Here is a 17,314-nt window from a genome sequence, read left to right as displayed (position 1 = left end):
GCAAGAATGGTCTTTATAGGTAGGACATGAATACAAAAAATTGTATTCTAACGAGCTGGTACTTCAAAATAGGACCTTATAGGTCGTCGGATTAGTAAAGTCCAAAAAGCTAGATGACTCGAGTGGAGATAAGGAATGGTTCTAGAGGACTAGTGGAAGCATTTGGACTGAGGTGTGTTGCACCCCACGAAGGATGAGGAGGATCATAAGATCCCAGTGTGAGAACAATGGGTATCTTAGGGATGGCAAAATGTGCCATACTAAAGTCATGGGAAAGGTGTCCCCCAAAGAAAGCCAAGTATCACACCCTAGCACGGTTGTCCCTCGCGGGTATTTTTGGTTAAGCAGATCAACTAGGCCATTTTCAGTACATTCGTCCAAGGCGTAGGATCATCCGCCCGGTAACCCGGTACCAACCACGACCAAAACGATTTCCCTAAGCACTTCCTATGTCACCTCCTACAGTTTGGGTGTCCAGGGGGTACCTGTATCATGGAAGATGAGGATTAGTAATGCAATCTCCGCTAGCTCTATCTCTCATTCTTTTGTGAAAGTACAAAGCTAGGATTCAAGAATGAACTGAGATTTGCACGATTGATGCTCGCGAGCCAATGTACTCAAGTACATGTCCGAGCCGCACATCAGAAGTGACTTCCAAGGACTAGAGCTAAGGAACATGCTCAACCTGATCTTTGTCCGTTGCCTCATGGATCTCGCCGTCTAGTCTAGTCGCTGTCATCCCGTCTTTTTTCTGAGGGGATGATTAGATATTGGAACAGTCGATGCAAAAGCACTACTTGGGCAAAGTCAATACAAGCCCCTTGTGTCACCGTGGCACTAGGGTTTGGCAATCTGGCCGAGAATAGTTCCTACAGGTTGGGGTTGAAGAAAAGCGCAGAAAACGAATCGGATGTACCTGTTTTTGTGTAGCCAGGATCACAGTAGTGAGATTCCTCGCAACCTTAGTAGTGGGTGTGAGCTCATTTTGAGCTATACCCAAGCTATTTTGGACTTAGGGACTTGCTAGCCCCAAGAATGGCATCTATGCCACTCAGCTATTACACTTGATCCAAGTGCTCCACGTGTTCGATCCCATGACTGACACCCCAAGGTACCACCAATATACTAGCCCATTACACTAAGGCCATGGCCATTTAACTTGGTCACACCGGTGATCCAACACCACCTGCATTGTGGTCCTGTGTCTCAAAGACTGGGCCATCTGTCCATAAGTGACCATCCTGGGTCCACTCATTAACATCCTTAAGATGCCCATAGACATGGGGAATAACCTTCCCCAATATCCCTTTAACAGTCCCCACCAAGATCCTTTTCTATCCATGGCCATGTTCACCAACACTGCCACTAGATCAAGGCCCATAGGCCTGACCACTAAGTCCCACTATCCTCTGGGACTTCCTCACCACATGACCGTATCATTGGTCACTACACCAGAGGATCACTGCTCTTCCTTTCCACAATCTGGGACTTTAAGACAGCATTTTGGAACATCGTGGCCCTACGCGAGCCTCATGGTTACTCTCCCCACCTTCCGCCTTTTGGTGCTCTAGCCATGGGTTTAGAGCGAGGTTCAATTAAGCCACACTAGATATCCAAGTAGTTAGTGCCACTCACACTTGGATTGGGAGCATCGACCATTCGATCTCCTGGGGGAACTAGAGCTGGCTCTTGAACATCTCACCAAGCTACCCCGCTTGTCGGTCCATATTCACTCTAACCTTGGACTTCCCAGTGGTTATCCCATCACCCAACACTTGGATACAGCCTTCCTGGGCCAAACTAGCCTTTCCTGGCCAAGCTGGCTCCACTGGAGTCCTCCCCCTACTATACTTTTGGAGCTCACCAAACCCCCAAGGGTCTGAGAGACAAATGCTTTGGGCTTTCACCCTCTCAGACTTCAACTCAGATTCGGAGACGGACTCGGACTCGAACTTGGACTTGAACTCGGACTCGGGCTTGGGCTCGGTCTTGGCCTAGGCCTCGGTCTCGGTCTCGGTCCCGATCTCGGTCTTGGTCTCGGTTCTGGTCTCGGTCTCGGTCCCAATCTCAGACTCCGTCTCGGGTCCTTCTGGAACTCTATCTCGGATTCCATCTCAGGTCCATCTCGGACTCCATCTCGGACTCCATCTCGGACTCCATCTCGGGTCCATCTTGGGTCTATCTCGGACTCCATCTCAGGTCCATCTCAGACTCCATCTCTCACTCCATCTCCGGTCCCTTTCTAGAGACTCTTTTATTGCTCATTTCATGCTCGCTCCTTGAGCACTCCGTTGGGAGTTCCACTCCCGCTCTCGACCTTTCAAGTCAGAGCCTTTTTAGTCCAAACGTGTTACGCTCATTTGGCTTTCGGTTCGGCCACTACCACGTGGCACCCTTTTGGCTCCACTTCGGGGCTTAGGGATTTGTGTCTCACACTTGGTTGGTTTAAGGAATAAGGTTCCTAGTTCAAAGTGTTGATTTGAACTATTGATGATGGTGTGGCTTGGTCAAGGTGAGCAAGTGGGAAGGGCATATAAGGAAATCAGCTGTGTCAATGCAATAGTATAATGAGTCCGAAGAAAATAATCTCTATAAAAGACCCATAGGAGGGTCACTAAATTAGGTCATGGATAGAGCCCACAACAGAAAAATACTAAAGAGACCTTCTAGGGGTGAGCACTCTCTGGACTTAGCAAAATAGAGCCTTTGCCATGGAACCAAAAAAATACCTTGAAAATGGAGGTATTGATGCTATGTTGCTTAGTGCAACAATCAAAGGATAAAAGCAAAAGACTAGTGGCCAAGTGTGGGCCATAAAATTTATTGGAAGGAATCCAAATAGTAAAGTTAGCCATGGAACACTAATATGTTGGATGATAACGGATTGTGGGAAAGGAAGGATGCTTCCAAGGATGGATCCCCAAATGCTCCAAGTTGGCAAAGGTGAAAGCTCCAAGGGCAAAAGCGGCAAAGTAGCCAAATGTTAGGGCCATGGATAGCTCTAGCACGAATTATGATGATTAGAACTTAGTGCCAAAGGTGGCACAAAATAGAAAAGAGGATGACGGTGCCCTCAAGTAGAGAACTTCCAAGGATGGGGAAGTAGAGTTGTACAATATGTGCAATGTAAAGTGTTGGAGACACTTAGGAAATTGACTCTAAGAAGTCAAAATTAAAAGTTCCAGAGTGCAAGTTTATATCAATGAGAACTGAAACTACTTGAGAGTGAGTAGTGGAATTGAGATAGAGGAGGTGCCTCTAACGGGTTTAGCAAGAACTAAACCACTAAAAGGGAAAGAACCACTATATGCAATCGATCGAGTCTTTATGTTAGAGAGGCTATGCTCCTTAGAGGATGGAGAAATCATGGTGAGCTTTTGGTGTAAAACCATTGATGAATATTGGTTGGGTGCCAAGGATGGAAAGGGTAATACATGTTGGTGTTGCCTTATAAAATGGTTTATAGTTCGATGAGGACATCAAACTTCGTCTATAGGTGGTGGAGTTGTGAGACACAAATCCCTAAGCCCCAAAGTGGAGTCAAAAGGGTGCCACGTGGTAGTGGCTGAAGCAAAAGCCAAACGAGTGTAATATGTTTGGACTAAAAGCTCCAACTTGAAAGGTTGAGAGTGGGAGTAGAACTCCTAACGGAGTACTCAAGGAACAAGCATGAAGCTAGCCATAAGAGAGTCTTTAGAAAAGGGACCCAAGATGGAGTCCGAGATAGACCTGAGATGGAGTTCAAGATGGAGTCCAAGATGGGGATCAAGATGGAGTCCGAGATGGACCCCAGATGGAGTCTAACATGGAGTCCGAGATGGACCCGAGATGGAGTCTGACATGGACCGAGATGGAGTCCAAGATGGACCCGAAATGGAGTCCGAGATGAACCCGAGATGGGCCCGAGATGGAGTCCAAGATGGACCTGAGATGGAGCCTGAGAAGGACCCGAGATGGAGTCCAAAGTCGAGACCAAGACCAAGACCGGGACTAAGACTGAGACCGGAACCAAGACTGGTACCGCGACTGAGACAGGGACCAAGATCAAGACCGAGGCTGAGGCCGAGACCGAGCCCAAGGCCGAGTTCGAGTCCGAGTCCAAGTCCAAGTCCAAGTCTAAGTCTGAGTCCGAGTCCGAGTCCGTGTCCGAGTTTGAGTTCGAGTCTGAGAGGGTGAAAGCCCAAAGCATTTGTCTCCCAGACCCTGGGGAGAGTTCGAAAAGTATAGTAGGGGGAGGACTCCAGTGGAGCCAGTTTGGCCAGGAAAGGCTAGTTTGGCCCAAGAAGGTTGCACCCATGTGTTGGGTGATGGGATAACCACTGGGAAGTCCAAAGCTAGAGTGAATACGGACCGACAAGCAGGGTAGCTTAGTGAAGTGTTCAAGAGCTGGCTCTAGTTCCCCCAGGAGATCGAATGGTCGATGCTCTCAGTCCAAGTGTGGGTGGCACTACCTACTTGGATACCTGGTGTGGCTCAATGGAACCTCGCTCTAAGCCCACGGCTAGAGCACCTAAAGGCAGAAGGTGGGGAGAGTACCCACGGGGCTCGCATAGGGCCACAGTGTTCCAAAATGTTGTCCCAAAGTCCTAAACGGGGGAAAGAAGAAGGAGAAATCCTCTAGTGTAGTGACTAAGAATACGGTCACATGGTGAGGAAGTCCCAGAGGACAATAGAACTTAGTGGCTGGGCCTGCAAGCCTTGATTTAGTGGTAGTGTTAGCAAATATAGCCATTGACAAAAAAGGGACTTAATAGAAATTGATAAAGGGATATTGGGGAAGGCTATTCCCCATGTCTGTGGGCATCCTAAGGATGCTAAGGAGTGGATCTGGGATGACCACTCATGGACGGATGGCCCAGTTTTGGAGAGATGGGATTGTGATGCAAGTGGTATTGTACCACCAGTATGGCAAAGGTGAATGGGCATGGCCTTAGCGCAACAGGCCAATTTGTCAATGGTACCTTTGGGTGTCGGTCATGGGACCAGACACGTGGAACACTTGGACCAAGTGCAACAGTTGAGTGGCACAGATATCATTCTTGGGGCTAGCAAAACCCCAAGTTCGGAATAAAACCTATGGAGGTTGTGAGTGAGACTCCTCCAAGTGGTTAAAGGTGTGGTTAAGAGCATTCTCCAACTTGTCCGAGTATAATCTGCCAAACATCTAGGCCACATAAAAGTGGGACAACAACAACATTACAACTCCCATCATCATCCACTTGCAAAGTATAAAGTGGATAACTTGGTATTAATCCGTTTTCCTCATCTTATGGTACATGGTTTATTTAATGGGCTCCTTGTTTAGTGGAAAGGACCATATTAAGTGTTGTGGCATGTTAGACCACAAGTTTATGAGGTTCGGCATGATGCCTAGCAGACTAATCCTCCAGAAATTGCGCATGTGTAACAGTTGAAACACTTTATACAAAGGATCAAGAAGACCTAGTACCACTTATAGATCCACTAATTCCTCCTCCTGATATTCCTCTAGATCCCGGCCCATCTACAAGAGTCCTGTGATGGTCTTCCATTATTTCGAGAGGAGGGGATGATGTGAGGTCCAAGTATATGGTTATGATGTCATATATTAATATTAGCATAATGGAATTTTAGTAGCTGTCAGATTGGTTTCAATCCAAACCACTCGCTCTTATATATAAATGGGTTTTTGGGCTAATAGAGACGCATATTTTTTATATTTCCTTTCCATATTCCATACACTCATACTATCAAAATAAAAAGTATTAGAAAAAAAAGTATTAGATGCCCATAAAGAAAATATTATATTTTTAATCAAAAAAGTATCACATTCTTTTGGTTATATTTATATATTTGGAATTATTTTTATACATTAATCTTTTTTATATTATGTCTATGTTTTTGTAATTCTTAAACCCTTTTTAGTTATATATATGTCTTTATAATCCTTCTTGCATATATTTATAAATCTGTTTATTCTTGAAATAACTATTATTTTTTAAATTTAAAAAAAACCTTTTTTATTAGCTGATTGATCAATGATAAAAACTTTTTAAAACAAATTTTATACATTAACTAAAAATTTATTATCCTATTTAAAAGGAAATATGAGGCTTTCTTTTTAAAATATTTTTCTTTACTACTTTAGATAAATGCAAAGATTTATTGTTGTCATGCTTGGTTTAAAACATAAATAATTATTTCATAAGCAATGAAAATATAAATTATTATTTAAAACTATTACTAAATAATTCTCACTCAAAAATCTCTTAACCCCACCTTGTAATCCTACACACTAATATTAACATTTGTTACTCTTGGGATTTTATATACTTTTTGCTATTTATGCTAAGATTTTTTTGGCCTTATCCACTTTGTATAAATAGACATCCCCTTTTCTTAACTTTATTCAACCTTGAACTTTAGATAACACCTTTTATCCATTATTATTTAAAGACTTAGTCTTTTGGGTCTTGTCTAATGCCCTCATAATACCAAACACCATTTATTTAATGTTTTTATGTGCTTATTTTTTTCAATGATAGACTTCCTAAATAATAAATATTTCCTATTATAACATTGACTCACTATATCACAATATAAACATTTTATCCCTTAAAGGATGTATTTAACCTCTTTCTTATATTGACAAGAAGTCTTAAGAAGTTAAATCCCACTATTTCAACCAATTATATAAACTTTTTCTTAATTGTTCAATAGTTATTATATCCTACAATTTATTGCTAGTGCTTCTACACCTTTATCAATATTTGGTTAAGGCACACAAATCTTATACCTTCCAATTTAGGATATGCCAATCCCATTTCTATTAAGGTTTTTTTAACAAGGGTTTTCATGAACTACCCAAAAGTAATATTTAACTTAGTGAATTAACAACTCTTCTCTATATGATCCAAAAGATCATCAGTGTGAGGAAGGTGATATACATCCAAGATACTCATCTAAATGATAGTCAATAAAAAAATTTATTCATTCAAATTTAAATTATAACCAAAAATTAAAGAGATGATCACAAAAGAATAGTTTATAACAATAATAATTTTTTTAAAGGAGAATATGATAGCAAATATGTATGATATTGTCACCAAAATTCGTTACATTTATTATATATGAAGGATATCCAAATTGAGAAAACCACTTCTTAAGTTATTGAATAAAATTCATCCCTAAAAAGACTTATTAATGCGATGGTAGAAAGTGCAAAGCTACTATTTTAGCATGGATGAAAATAATAAAGAGAATGTATGAAACCACAAGTAAATAGTAAATAAATAGAACTAAATTATAGAAATTAAGAGATATAATCTATAATGGTTATATAAGTTAGGGGTGGGGAACCAAATATGTGCTCAGGAGTTTTGCTACTTCTAATAATTGTGCCATAAAGAGTTGAAAATGTGGAACTATCTACGTTAAACTAAATGACAAGTAGGAAGCTTATGAAAGGAGAGGTCTTAGAAAGCTAAGAAATGAAGAAAAACAAGTTGGTACTGAGAAAGGTGAGTACAAATAGTTTATAAGAATGTATGAAATTGGAGTAATATAACAAAAGTGTGATCTTGAAGTTTATTATGAGGTGAGGCTATCAAGATTGGGAAAATAGTTCCCGTGTGTCCAAAGATATGGCTTTAAATAAAAATCAATATTTAAGGACTTCCACACTTATGCATAGAATTATATTACACAGGTTAGATGATTTGTTAAGTGAGATTAGTAAGTCAGAGGAACATAGATCCTAATTAAAAGTGTTGACTTCAAGAAGGGAGGCATATTAGGCCAAATATGGAGGAGTCCATGCATAATCATAAGTTGATTAACTACTTTATCAAGTGAGAGGACTTGAAAGCTTAAAGGAATTAGGTTCCTAAACTATAATTAGTAATGCATGTATGAAAAAAGAAGCTAATTAGCATCTTTATAAATTTGGTGTATTAGTGTGAAGAGTCATCCCATACAATGCTGTCTATAAATGCATATACAAAAGTTGAGTTTGAGTGTCAACCCTTTAGTGTCCCAAGTATGGAGCCAAGGAGCAATGGCACTAGAGCACGGAACCACTCCCGAGTGTACAACCCAAGGAGCAAAGGGATAGGAGCATGGAACAACTTGAAACAGTCCTAGAGCATCTAACATCCCAATGCCAGAATCAGTACACAAAACGAAGCCAAATGGAGTCTAGCACTATTTTAGCATACCGGTGGCCTAACACGAAGATATAGGTACTCCACTAACTAGCATAGTGTGGAGTTGGGCTTAGACCCAAGCCAAATGGAGAACAAGGACAAGCACACAAGTGAGAATTAAACTATGCTTCAGGTTTGTCAGTCATGCCCAACCTATCCACTATCCCTATTATACATTTAGACCCCCTATAGCCCCCCCCCCTCTCCTCCCCTCCCCTCCCCCTTGAGGAACACACACTTTGGGCTTTTAACCCCAAACCTCCCTTAGTATCAAGAGTTAGTCTCTGGGACAAAATTGAAACTTACTAAATATAAAATACCCCTAGATTGCGAATTTGGACACATGATGAACAACATTGTGTTCAGAACAATCTCTACATTCTATAAATATGCCAAATGAGCAAATCTAAACACTTTCCATAAATAGTATTTAAAACTGAAATGAGACTAACACAAAGGGCATGATAGCGAGGGTGTTTGGCAGATATAGTAAGTTATCATTTAGCAAATATTGAGGGACCAACTCAATATTGTGGGGGTTCTTGATACTAGCCCAATGACACAAGTTTCTCAAACCAGGTCGAGTATGCTTAACAAGAAACACATAAGGTTCCTACCTTATATTTATCCAATTTAAGTGCATGGACATTGACCAGTTTCTCAACTAACTCAAGTGGGAAACTGATAACAGGTCCAGCAATACCGACTTTCTGTTGTCATGGCAATAAGGAAAGAGTGTCCGTAAGGACTGACCGACAAGTAATTTTCAATACCCAAAGTCACATTCGCGCTACAAATAGTCATCGACTTTTAGTAAAGAGGTTGGCTTAGGTATACCACCAAATAGAGGATGCCCAAGAATCATAATTCATGGTTAGTGAGTTGGGTATAGAAGCTTAACACATATAACTTGAATTCTCTAGTGCATGAGACAATAGAGACACCCAATTTTAATTGTTATGGACTTTTGGCTAGAAGTGTTGGCTTGGGTGCACCACCAAGTGTGGAGGATATACTTGGGGTTGTGGTTAATAACTTAAAGGTTGGGCAAATTTAATATATGGTAAATCTATTGAAATGTTTATGTGGGATCACTATATGATTTAAGTAAGGACAAACTCCTTATTGGGTTAAAGAACAAGGTTTCTAATTCAAAATAGTGATTTAAACTTTTGGTAATGGTAAGTGACTAAGTGAGAATGACATATAAGGTGAAATGATTTATAACAATATAATAGTATTATGAGTCTAATCTCAAAAGAATGACATATGGGAGGGTTGCAAGATTAAGCTTGCAACAGAAAATGCTAATGAAACTTATTAGAAGTGAACACCCCCTAGACTTTGCAAAGTAGAGCCATTGTTATGAAACAAAAAGATAACCCCAAAGATAGAGGTAGCAATCCTAAGTTGTTTGGTGTAGCAATTATTGAATAGGAACAAAAAACTAGTGTCCAAGAATGGAAATTATTAAAGGTATTCAACTAATAAGTTAGGTGAGAAACCATTATATGGTGGATGTTTACAAATTATGGAAAAGGTAATAGGTTTTCAATATATGGGATTTTTAAGTGCTTTAATTTGATGAAAATCAAAAACTCTAAGAGATGGAGTGGCAAGGTAACCAAAGGTAAGAAGGTGATCTAGGTGGTAGTGGCTAAGGTAGAAGTCAAACAAGCATAACACATTTGGACTAAAAATTTTGATTTGGAAAGTCGAAAGTGGGTGTAAAACTCCCAAAAAAGTGCTTAAAGAATGAGTATGAAGCAAGTCTCAAGTAAGGGATAAAAGAATGATTGACATGAGACAAGTGTCATGACACATGAAAATATAGAAACCAAGTTTAAGATGGAATCTGAGATTAAATCTGAGATGGAGTCCAAAACTAGATCCAAGATAAAGCCTAAGATGAAGTCCAAGATTGGGTTTGAGATGGAGTTTGAAATTAGGTTTAAGAAGGAACCTAAGATAGAGTCTGAGATAAAGTTTGTAAAGTCCAAAATCAAGTTTGAGATCGAGTCTGAGCAAGACTAAGACCAAGACCGAGACCAAGTCTAAATTCAAGTCCAAGAGTGAAAGCCCAAAGTGATCATCTCTTAAACCCTTAAGGTTTGGTAAGTCCTTGTGGGATAGTAAGGGGAGGATTTTAGTATAACATAGTTTGGCTACAGAAAGTTAGTGTGATCAAGGAAAACTATACTCACATATTAGGTGATGATATAAATATTAAAGAGTCCAAAGTTCGAGTAAACATGGACAAATAAGTGAGGTGACTTAGTGAAGTGTTCAAAAGTCGACTCTAACTCCCCTAGGAGATTAAATGGTAGATGCTCCCAATTTAAATATAGATGGCATTATTTACTTAGATACCTTGTATGGCTCATTAGAACCTCATTCTAGCTATATGGTTGAGGCACCTTAGTGGTGGATGGTGGGGGGAGTACTTATGAGAGTTACATTGGGCTACAATGTTTTAAAATGTCATCCCAAAATCCTGGACCGTGGAAAGGAAAAAGAATGGTCCTTTTGCTTAATGACTAAGATTATGATCTCATGGTAAGAAAGTCTTAAAGGTTAGTAAGACTTAATAGATAAATCTTTAAGCCTTAAAACAATTGTGGTGTCAACCATGGACAAAGAAGGATTTAGTAGAGATTAAATAAGGGATATTGGGGAATGGTATTCTTTATGTCTTGGGGTATTTTAGGAATGCTAAGATGTAGGACCACTCATAGACAGATGGCCTAGTTTAGAAAGATAGACTGTGGTGCAAATGGTATTGGATTGTTAATAAGATAATGTGAATAGCATATAAAGTTGGTACATCGGTGGTATGAAGTGGAATTAGACTTATAAAACATTTTGACCAAGTGCAAAGCCAATATAGTTGGGAGAATATATAAAAGACTAATAAGCACCTTAAGTTTAGAAGAAGATTTATGAAAGTTGTGTGTAAGATTCCCCCAAGTGGTTAAAAACATGATTAAATGACTAAAATAAAATGGAAATTTTAATCAGTTACAACTGGTTAGTGGTGGATAAGCTAGTGTTAATTTGTTTACAGATCTACTTATGCCTCCTCTTAATATTATTCCAAATTCTAGCCTATCAACTAAAGAACCTTAATTACCTTCTATCCTTTTGAGAGGAGGGGACAATATAAAATCCAAATATACAATTATAATATTATACACTATTATTAGTGTTGTGGGATTTTAGTAGCTATTGGATTTGTTTGAATTTGTACCACTCACTTTTGTATATAAACTATGGTTTTTGGGCTAATTAAATATTGTATTCAATTTTTCATGCACTCATATAATCAAATTGTTATTATTCATTAATATTAATTTTTATAGAGTTTCATGATTTTTTATTTTTTATTTAAATATTGTCAAAATTTACTGCATTTTCTCTGATTAATGATATACTTCATCTGATTTTGTAATTAATAAATGTGTTTCTTTAAAACCTTTAACGTTTTGCTTTCTAAAATAACACTAATTGGAAGTAAAATTGAAAACCGCTCAGCTTTAAAAAAAATTCAATTAAACTAACTTGAGAGCTAGGGATATCACTTATATGTGTCTTGTGCTCAGGCTATGGCGCTCCTGGCTATGGCGACAGCCGCCGCATTCAGTCCTCTCGCCATGGATCGCCACAAGTGGAAGTCGAGGACTGCACGAAGATCTTCCTCCATCGTTGCCATGGTTGCCGTCAAGAACGATGAGGACGAGCCTTGCATTGTTGATCCTCTTCTTCCATCGGAGCGAAAGGTACTACCGTTACATTTTCTCGTAGCTAAGCAACGATGGCCTTGCACTGACAGAGATCGCCGTCAGACCTTGGCACTCTTTTTCGAAGATTTTCCAAGGTCGCTGCGCCATACTGGAGCTCGGATGACAAATCACAGGCAAGAATCCGCCTCGTTGGTGTCTTCGCTCTCACACTCGCAACGACGGGAATAAGCGTGGGATTTAACTTCCTTGGGAGAGATTTCTACAACTCACTCGCAAGTAAGTTTTAGACTATTTTCTGATGTGTATCTTTTTTTCTTCTTTCAGGCAAGGATCAAGAGCAATTCACTCGGCAGCTACTATACTATCTGGGAGCATTCATTGCTGGAATCCCGGTAAGCTTTTGGTGGTTTCTTCTATTTTTTTTTCAACGATTGAAACCATCAACCCTTTGATTGAAGGTGTTTGTCTTCCGAGACTATAGCCGTGATACTTTGTCTCTTCGCTGGAGAGCATGGATGACAAAGTATTACTTGGAACGATATTTTGAGAATAGAGCTTTCTACAACATCCAGTCTCAGTCGCTTGTGGATAACCCGGATCAACGCGTGGTCGACGATTTAAACTCCTTCACAGCCACCGCTTTGGGATTCAGCCTAGCTCTTTTCAACGCTACGATCGATCTTATATCCTTCAGCGGTATTCTTTACAGCATATATCCACCGCTCTTTGGAGTTCTTGTAGTTTACTCCATTGGCGGCACTGCGATAAGCGTTGCGCTAGGAAAGGTAGATTGTCTTATTTATCTTTTTATATCTTGCTCAGCTCCGGTAAATGCAGGGTCTAGTGGATCTTAACTTTATGCAAGAAAAGAGAGAAGCTGATTTTAGATATGGCTTGGTGCGCGTGCGAGAAAATACCGAGTCTATTGCGTTCTATCAAGGAGAAACTAATGAGATCCAGCTGCTGCTGGAGCGTTTCAGACAAACCTTTGACAACTACAGTGTACGAGCTTTTCTCTTGTGGTAAATATCGCGAGTGCACTGTGTTGCCCCCGTGCTCTTTGTTGCTCTCTAGGCGGTATTTTTTTTTCAAGTGTTCTGAAAACTAATGTTTTTTCATTTGTGGCTTTACAGCAACTGCTCTTAGCTTCGAGAAATCTTCAGTTTTTCCAAAGCGGCTACAGATATGTGATCCAGGTTTTACCTGCAGCCGTTGTTGCTCCACTCTATTTTACTGGCAAGATTGATTTCGGGGTTATCAATCAGTCTTTTTCTGCGTTCAACCACATCCTTGGCGACTTTTCCTTGATCATATATCAGTTTCAGTCGCTGAGCTCGTTTTCTGCTGTTATTGATCGTCTGGGTACGCTTCTATATATTTCCTTTCGGCTTGTTTGTTCCTATTTTATGGTTGTCGTTTCTTATTGTTTCTTACAGGTGAATTCAGCGATATACTGGATGCACAAGTAGCAACTGAGGATCTGAAAGGCATCAAAATCTTTGACTACGTTGACAAAGATGCAAAGCCTCTTCTTTTGGAAGTGGAGGAGTTAACGCTCCAGACCCCTCAGTATACATTGGTTCTTATCGAAAACCTCACGTTCAGTATCTCTCAAGGACAAAATCTTCTGGTTCGTATTAGCAAAGCTGGATGTGTTGTATTTTAACGTATTTTATAGGTGATGGGTGCCAGTGGGAGTGGAAAAACATCGCTTCTAAGAGCTATTGCTGGACTCTGGAAATGTGGAAGCGGGTCAATCAAACGCTACTTCACCGGAAACTCCTCCAAGTCCAATGGCTCCATCCTGCTGGAACGCACCATAGAGGATATCTTGTTTCTTCCTCAGAAGCCATACATGGTCCTTGGAACATTAAAACAGCAGCTCCTATATCCAACATGGAACGTGGAAGAGAAAGAGGACCTTGATGATGGTTGTTTTCTCCTTTGTTCTTCACAAAGTTCTAGCTTTAACATCATTCGTGCATGTAGGCCTACTTTCGCAATCCTCCACACGACCAAAACCCCGAAGCGCTGAGCCAGCTGATGATCAGCTAGCGGAAGTTCTCCGCCAAGTAAAGCTGGGACAACTCCTCACTCGCTGCAATGGCTTGGACTCCTTCGCCGACTGGTCCAGCGTGTTATCCCTGGGAGAGCAGCAGCGCCTTGCGTTCGCCCGTATGCTACTTTCAAAACCAAGGCTCGCTCTCCTGGACGAAGCAACCAGCGCTCTCGACGAAGAAACTGAGGTCTGTGCTGAGTTTTTCTTGATGATGATGATGATGATGGTGATGTTATTGCTGCGCAGGCACATTTATATGGAGTGCTGAAAACATCAGGGATATCCGTGATTAGCGTCGGGCACAGAAGCACGCTCCGTCGCTTCCACACGCACTTGCTCAGGCTCGACAATAAAAACGATGCCAACTCTTGGTCACTCGAGAATCTGGAGCAATGCGAGCAACAAACTCTTGGCACCAACTGAGAGATATTTATGCACTCCTGCAGGCCACGCCTCACGGGTAAGCACTGCTGTTTTTGTTTTCGCACCAGTTTTTCTTGCGCTCTCGAACGTGTTCTTCGCTTATAAACACTCTGTGTGCACTTGCAGCTCGACCAACCAACACACCCTCTTTAAAGAAGTGGAGGAAAAAAAAGAGAGGCCAAGAGTTTCCAGTGGCATATTGACAGTGTGGCTACTGCTTCTGCCGCTGCTGGCTGCCAAGCGAATCGCGTTGAATATCAAGCTGACAGGCAAAGTTAGTTGAAAGAGAGAAGGAAGGGATGGGAATAATTTGCAGAGGCCCGGACAGACAGGCATAAACAAAGCGCGCAAAGTGGTCGCGGCTCCTCCTCTCAAAGTCTCACAGCTAGATTCAATCCAGAGGCCGAGGCTTAACAGGAAGCAAATCGCGGAGAGCCATAGCTATGGAGGAGACAAGCAAAGCAAAAGCCGGGCAAAAAGCAAAGCCAAAACAAGAGCAAGCAGCGCAGGCAGAAACAAAGTCATCCACAGGAAATGGAGGGAGAAAAAAATCTTGGGCTGCTTTTCAGAGGAGATTCTCTTGGAGAGATTTCTTTGGAGAGGTGGTCACGCGTGCAAACAAAAGCTCTCGTTGCGGCCAGCGATGGATGGAAGAAAATGGACGCGCCAAGGACAGACAGGATGGGCAAAGCTGCCTGTGGTCACTCCCGACCATTTGGATTATTAATCACAAGTTGTAGGGATTAGCGTTTTAACCTGTGAAATTAGCAGTGTTTTAAGTTAACTAGTCATGGTGGAACCAGCTAGTATTCTTTGTAGCTTTCCATTTTATGCTTGTGGATGGATATGGACTGTACAGAGCGAGGTGGATATACCGTGCGCTGTAGGAACGTTCGTTTTTGGCATATTCTCCTGGCCACAAAGGCGCAACTTGGGTCATGGGCGTGAAGTACAATACAAGGAGCTAGGAAACAAAAAAACAAAATAATACATCCAAACCTTTATGCTTTTATAGCCGTATACATTGTTAATACTTTTTTTATAATAAAAGTGTATACACTATTCATACTTTTATTATAAAAGCATACGAATATAGTTTTCAAGAAGTAGCCTGTGGACCATAGCCATTTGGCCAGAAGATTTCGCTTCAACTGCAAATCGGGTGCTTGCAACCAGAAATGTGTGGCCCTGCGGGGAGGATCTCCACGAATATTCCCCCCCGTTTCTTTTATAGAACACGGAATTTTTCGGGGGTGTGCGTTTTGTGTCGTCGAGTGATTTCGATGCACTCCTTGTGTACCAGGAGATCACGAACAAGGAATGCTGGCCTCACACAAATTCGCTTAAACAACTCGGGTGCCAATCGATCAAGATCAATCTAGAAAAGCCCGAGGAAGAAAGAAAACCGCGCCCAACTATCCTATTCTATGCATAGTAAAAGCTATATAGCGCGCGTCGATCAATCCATCGATCCATTCGTCCAGCTGGACAGAATGTGACCCTCGAATCGATTCGATGGCGCCCGGAGAGCGAGCCCAAATGGATGGATCGCCCACCTCCAAATTCTCCCGCCCCCAATGTAAAGAAACACACAAAGCCAGGGAAATTATTCTTGTTTAAACATGCATCGTGCTCTACCTTGTTCTTCCGGTGATCACGGGGAAGAAAGATTCTTCTTCTTCTTCTTCTTCTTCTAGGCTCGGAGGAGGAAAATGCTGAGCTCCTGGCCTGGGGAGCCATCCGGATTGATCATGTGGAACGACTCCGAGTCCGCGGATCCCACTACTCGCTCGTACGTAGCGCGCATGTACATGAGCTCGTCCAATTCCTGATCATCCGAACCCGCGGGATCCCCGGAGGAGCTCTGGACGGGGATCACTCCAGCGCCCATCGAGACCGATTGCATCAATCCCAGCACGGCCCTGTCGGGCTCCGTGAAGGGCCTCCTCACCGCGAATCCAACCTTGCGCCCATTGCAGTACATCGTCCACACTGGCTCCGAGTAGAGATGCCGGTCGCGCTGGTGGTGGCGGTGATTCTTCTTCCTTGGCGAGCATGGCTCGTTTGATGATTCGTGCCTCTTCTCGCATTCCATCGCGATCCGGAGGAGCCCCGAGGACATCTCCTTGACGAGGAGGACGGTGGGCATGGCCAGCTCCAGGAGCATCACGGGCGGCTCGCGGGGATCCTCCTGGATGCTCATCACCACCTTGCCTTTGCGCTGGCCAAAGATGGTGCCGGTGACGACCGAGGAGGATCGCTTGGAGGAGGAATCGTGGTCCTTGGAGGAGGAATTGGAGGAGATTGGAGGGGATGTGGTGGTGGTGGCGGAGGAGGAGGAGGAGGTGGAGGAGCTCCGGATCTTGGTCTCGAATTGGAGCTTGCAGCCACAGCAGCAGGGGATCACGAGAGAGCCCAGCATCGAGGCGAGAGATCTCCAGCACTTGACGTCCTTCTCGCAGTGGACGCTGGTGGGCTCGTCGATTATGTTGTCCTGCTTGCTCAAATCTACCATCTTGACCGATCTCGGCCGGCCCCCGCCGGCAATCATCGGTGCCACCCCCATAGCTAGCGAGCTCCTCTTTTTCTCTTCCCAGAGAGAAAAGCTTTTCTTTTCCGTTGCTGTGAATCAAGGAAGGAACTTGAGGCGATTGATCAAAGAACCCAAGAAGAGCTCTACAAAGATTTTCGAGAGAAAAAGTGAACTTTTTTTCCTGGAAACGATTGATCAATCAAGAACCAGCTCGCGATTTAAGCGGCCTTGCTTGGCAGGCAATCCAGTAGCTCCCAAGCCACTCAAATCGATTCTTCCATGCTCGCTCTCCTCTCTCGATTTCCTAGACTGTGTCGATCAAACAGCGCCTTTTTTTCCCTGACGCTAGACAAGCCCGAAAAAACAAAGTGGCAGC

At 42.2% G+C, this 17,314-nt stretch overlaps 2 protein-coding genes across 2 annotated transcripts; one reads left to right on the top strand and one right to left on the bottom strand.

Annotated features, from left to right (window-relative positions):
- Positions 1-11,766: 11,766 nt before the first annotated feature.
- LOC9641531 (ABC transporter D family member 2, chloroplastic) lies at positions 11,767-15,189 on the top strand. The gene is made up of 11 exons (XM_024660636.1): positions 11,767-11,959; positions 12,013-12,199; positions 12,248-12,315; positions 12,382-12,708; positions 12,761-12,925; positions 13,057-13,285; positions 13,360-13,553; positions 13,602-13,854; positions 13,913-14,169; positions 14,229-14,442; positions 14,532-15,189. Exons 1-10 carry the CDS (start codon positions 11,786-11,788, stop codon positions 14,403-14,405), a joined length of 2,031 nt encoding a protein of 676 aa, XP_024516404.1. The 5' UTR covers positions 11,767-11,785; the 3' UTR covers positions 14,406-14,442; positions 14,532-15,189.
- Positions 15,190-15,460: 271 nt separating this feature from the next.
- LOC9641530 (protein MIZU-KUSSEI 1) lies at positions 15,461-17,310 on the bottom strand. Its single transcript, XM_002986744.2, has one exon. It carries the CDS (start codon positions 16,969-16,971, stop codon positions 16,099-16,101), a length of 873 nt encoding a protein of 290 aa, XP_002986790.2. The 5' UTR covers positions 16,972-17,310; the 3' UTR covers positions 15,461-16,098.
- Positions 17,311-17,314: the final 4 nt, after the last annotated feature.

Source organism: Selaginella moellendorffii, unplaced genomic scaffold, assembly GCF_000143415.4.
Source record: "Selaginella moellendorffii unplaced genomic scaffold, v1.0 SELMOscaffold_76, whole genome shotgun sequence".
In the NCBI taxonomy this organism is placed as follows: domain Eukaryota; kingdom Viridiplantae; phylum Streptophyta; class Lycopodiopsida; order Selaginellales; family Selaginellaceae; genus Selaginella; species Selaginella moellendorffii.
This window is presented reverse-complemented; position numbering and strand designations above follow the sequence as displayed.

What these genes read in the sequence shown, in the direction of transcription:
- LOC9641531 (XM_024660636.1), top strand. Translation starts at nt 11,786, where the DNA reads ATGGCGCTCCTGGCTATGGCGACAGCCGCCGCATTCAGTCCTCTCGCC. An exon ending in TAAGCGTTGCGCTAGGAAAG is followed by an intron (nt 12,709 to 12,760) that starts GTAGATTGTCTT and finishes CGGTAAATGCAG; the next exon opens with GGTCTAGTGGATCTTAACTT. An exon ending in AAACCTTTGACAACTACAGT is followed by an intron (nt 12,926 to 13,056) that starts GTACGAGCTTTT and finishes GTGGCTTTACAG; the next exon opens with CAACTGCTCTTAGCTTCGAG.
- LOC9641530 (XM_002986744.2), bottom strand. Translation starts at nt 16,971, where the DNA reads ATGGGGGTGGCACCGATGATTGCCGGCGGGGGCCGGCCGAGATCGGTC.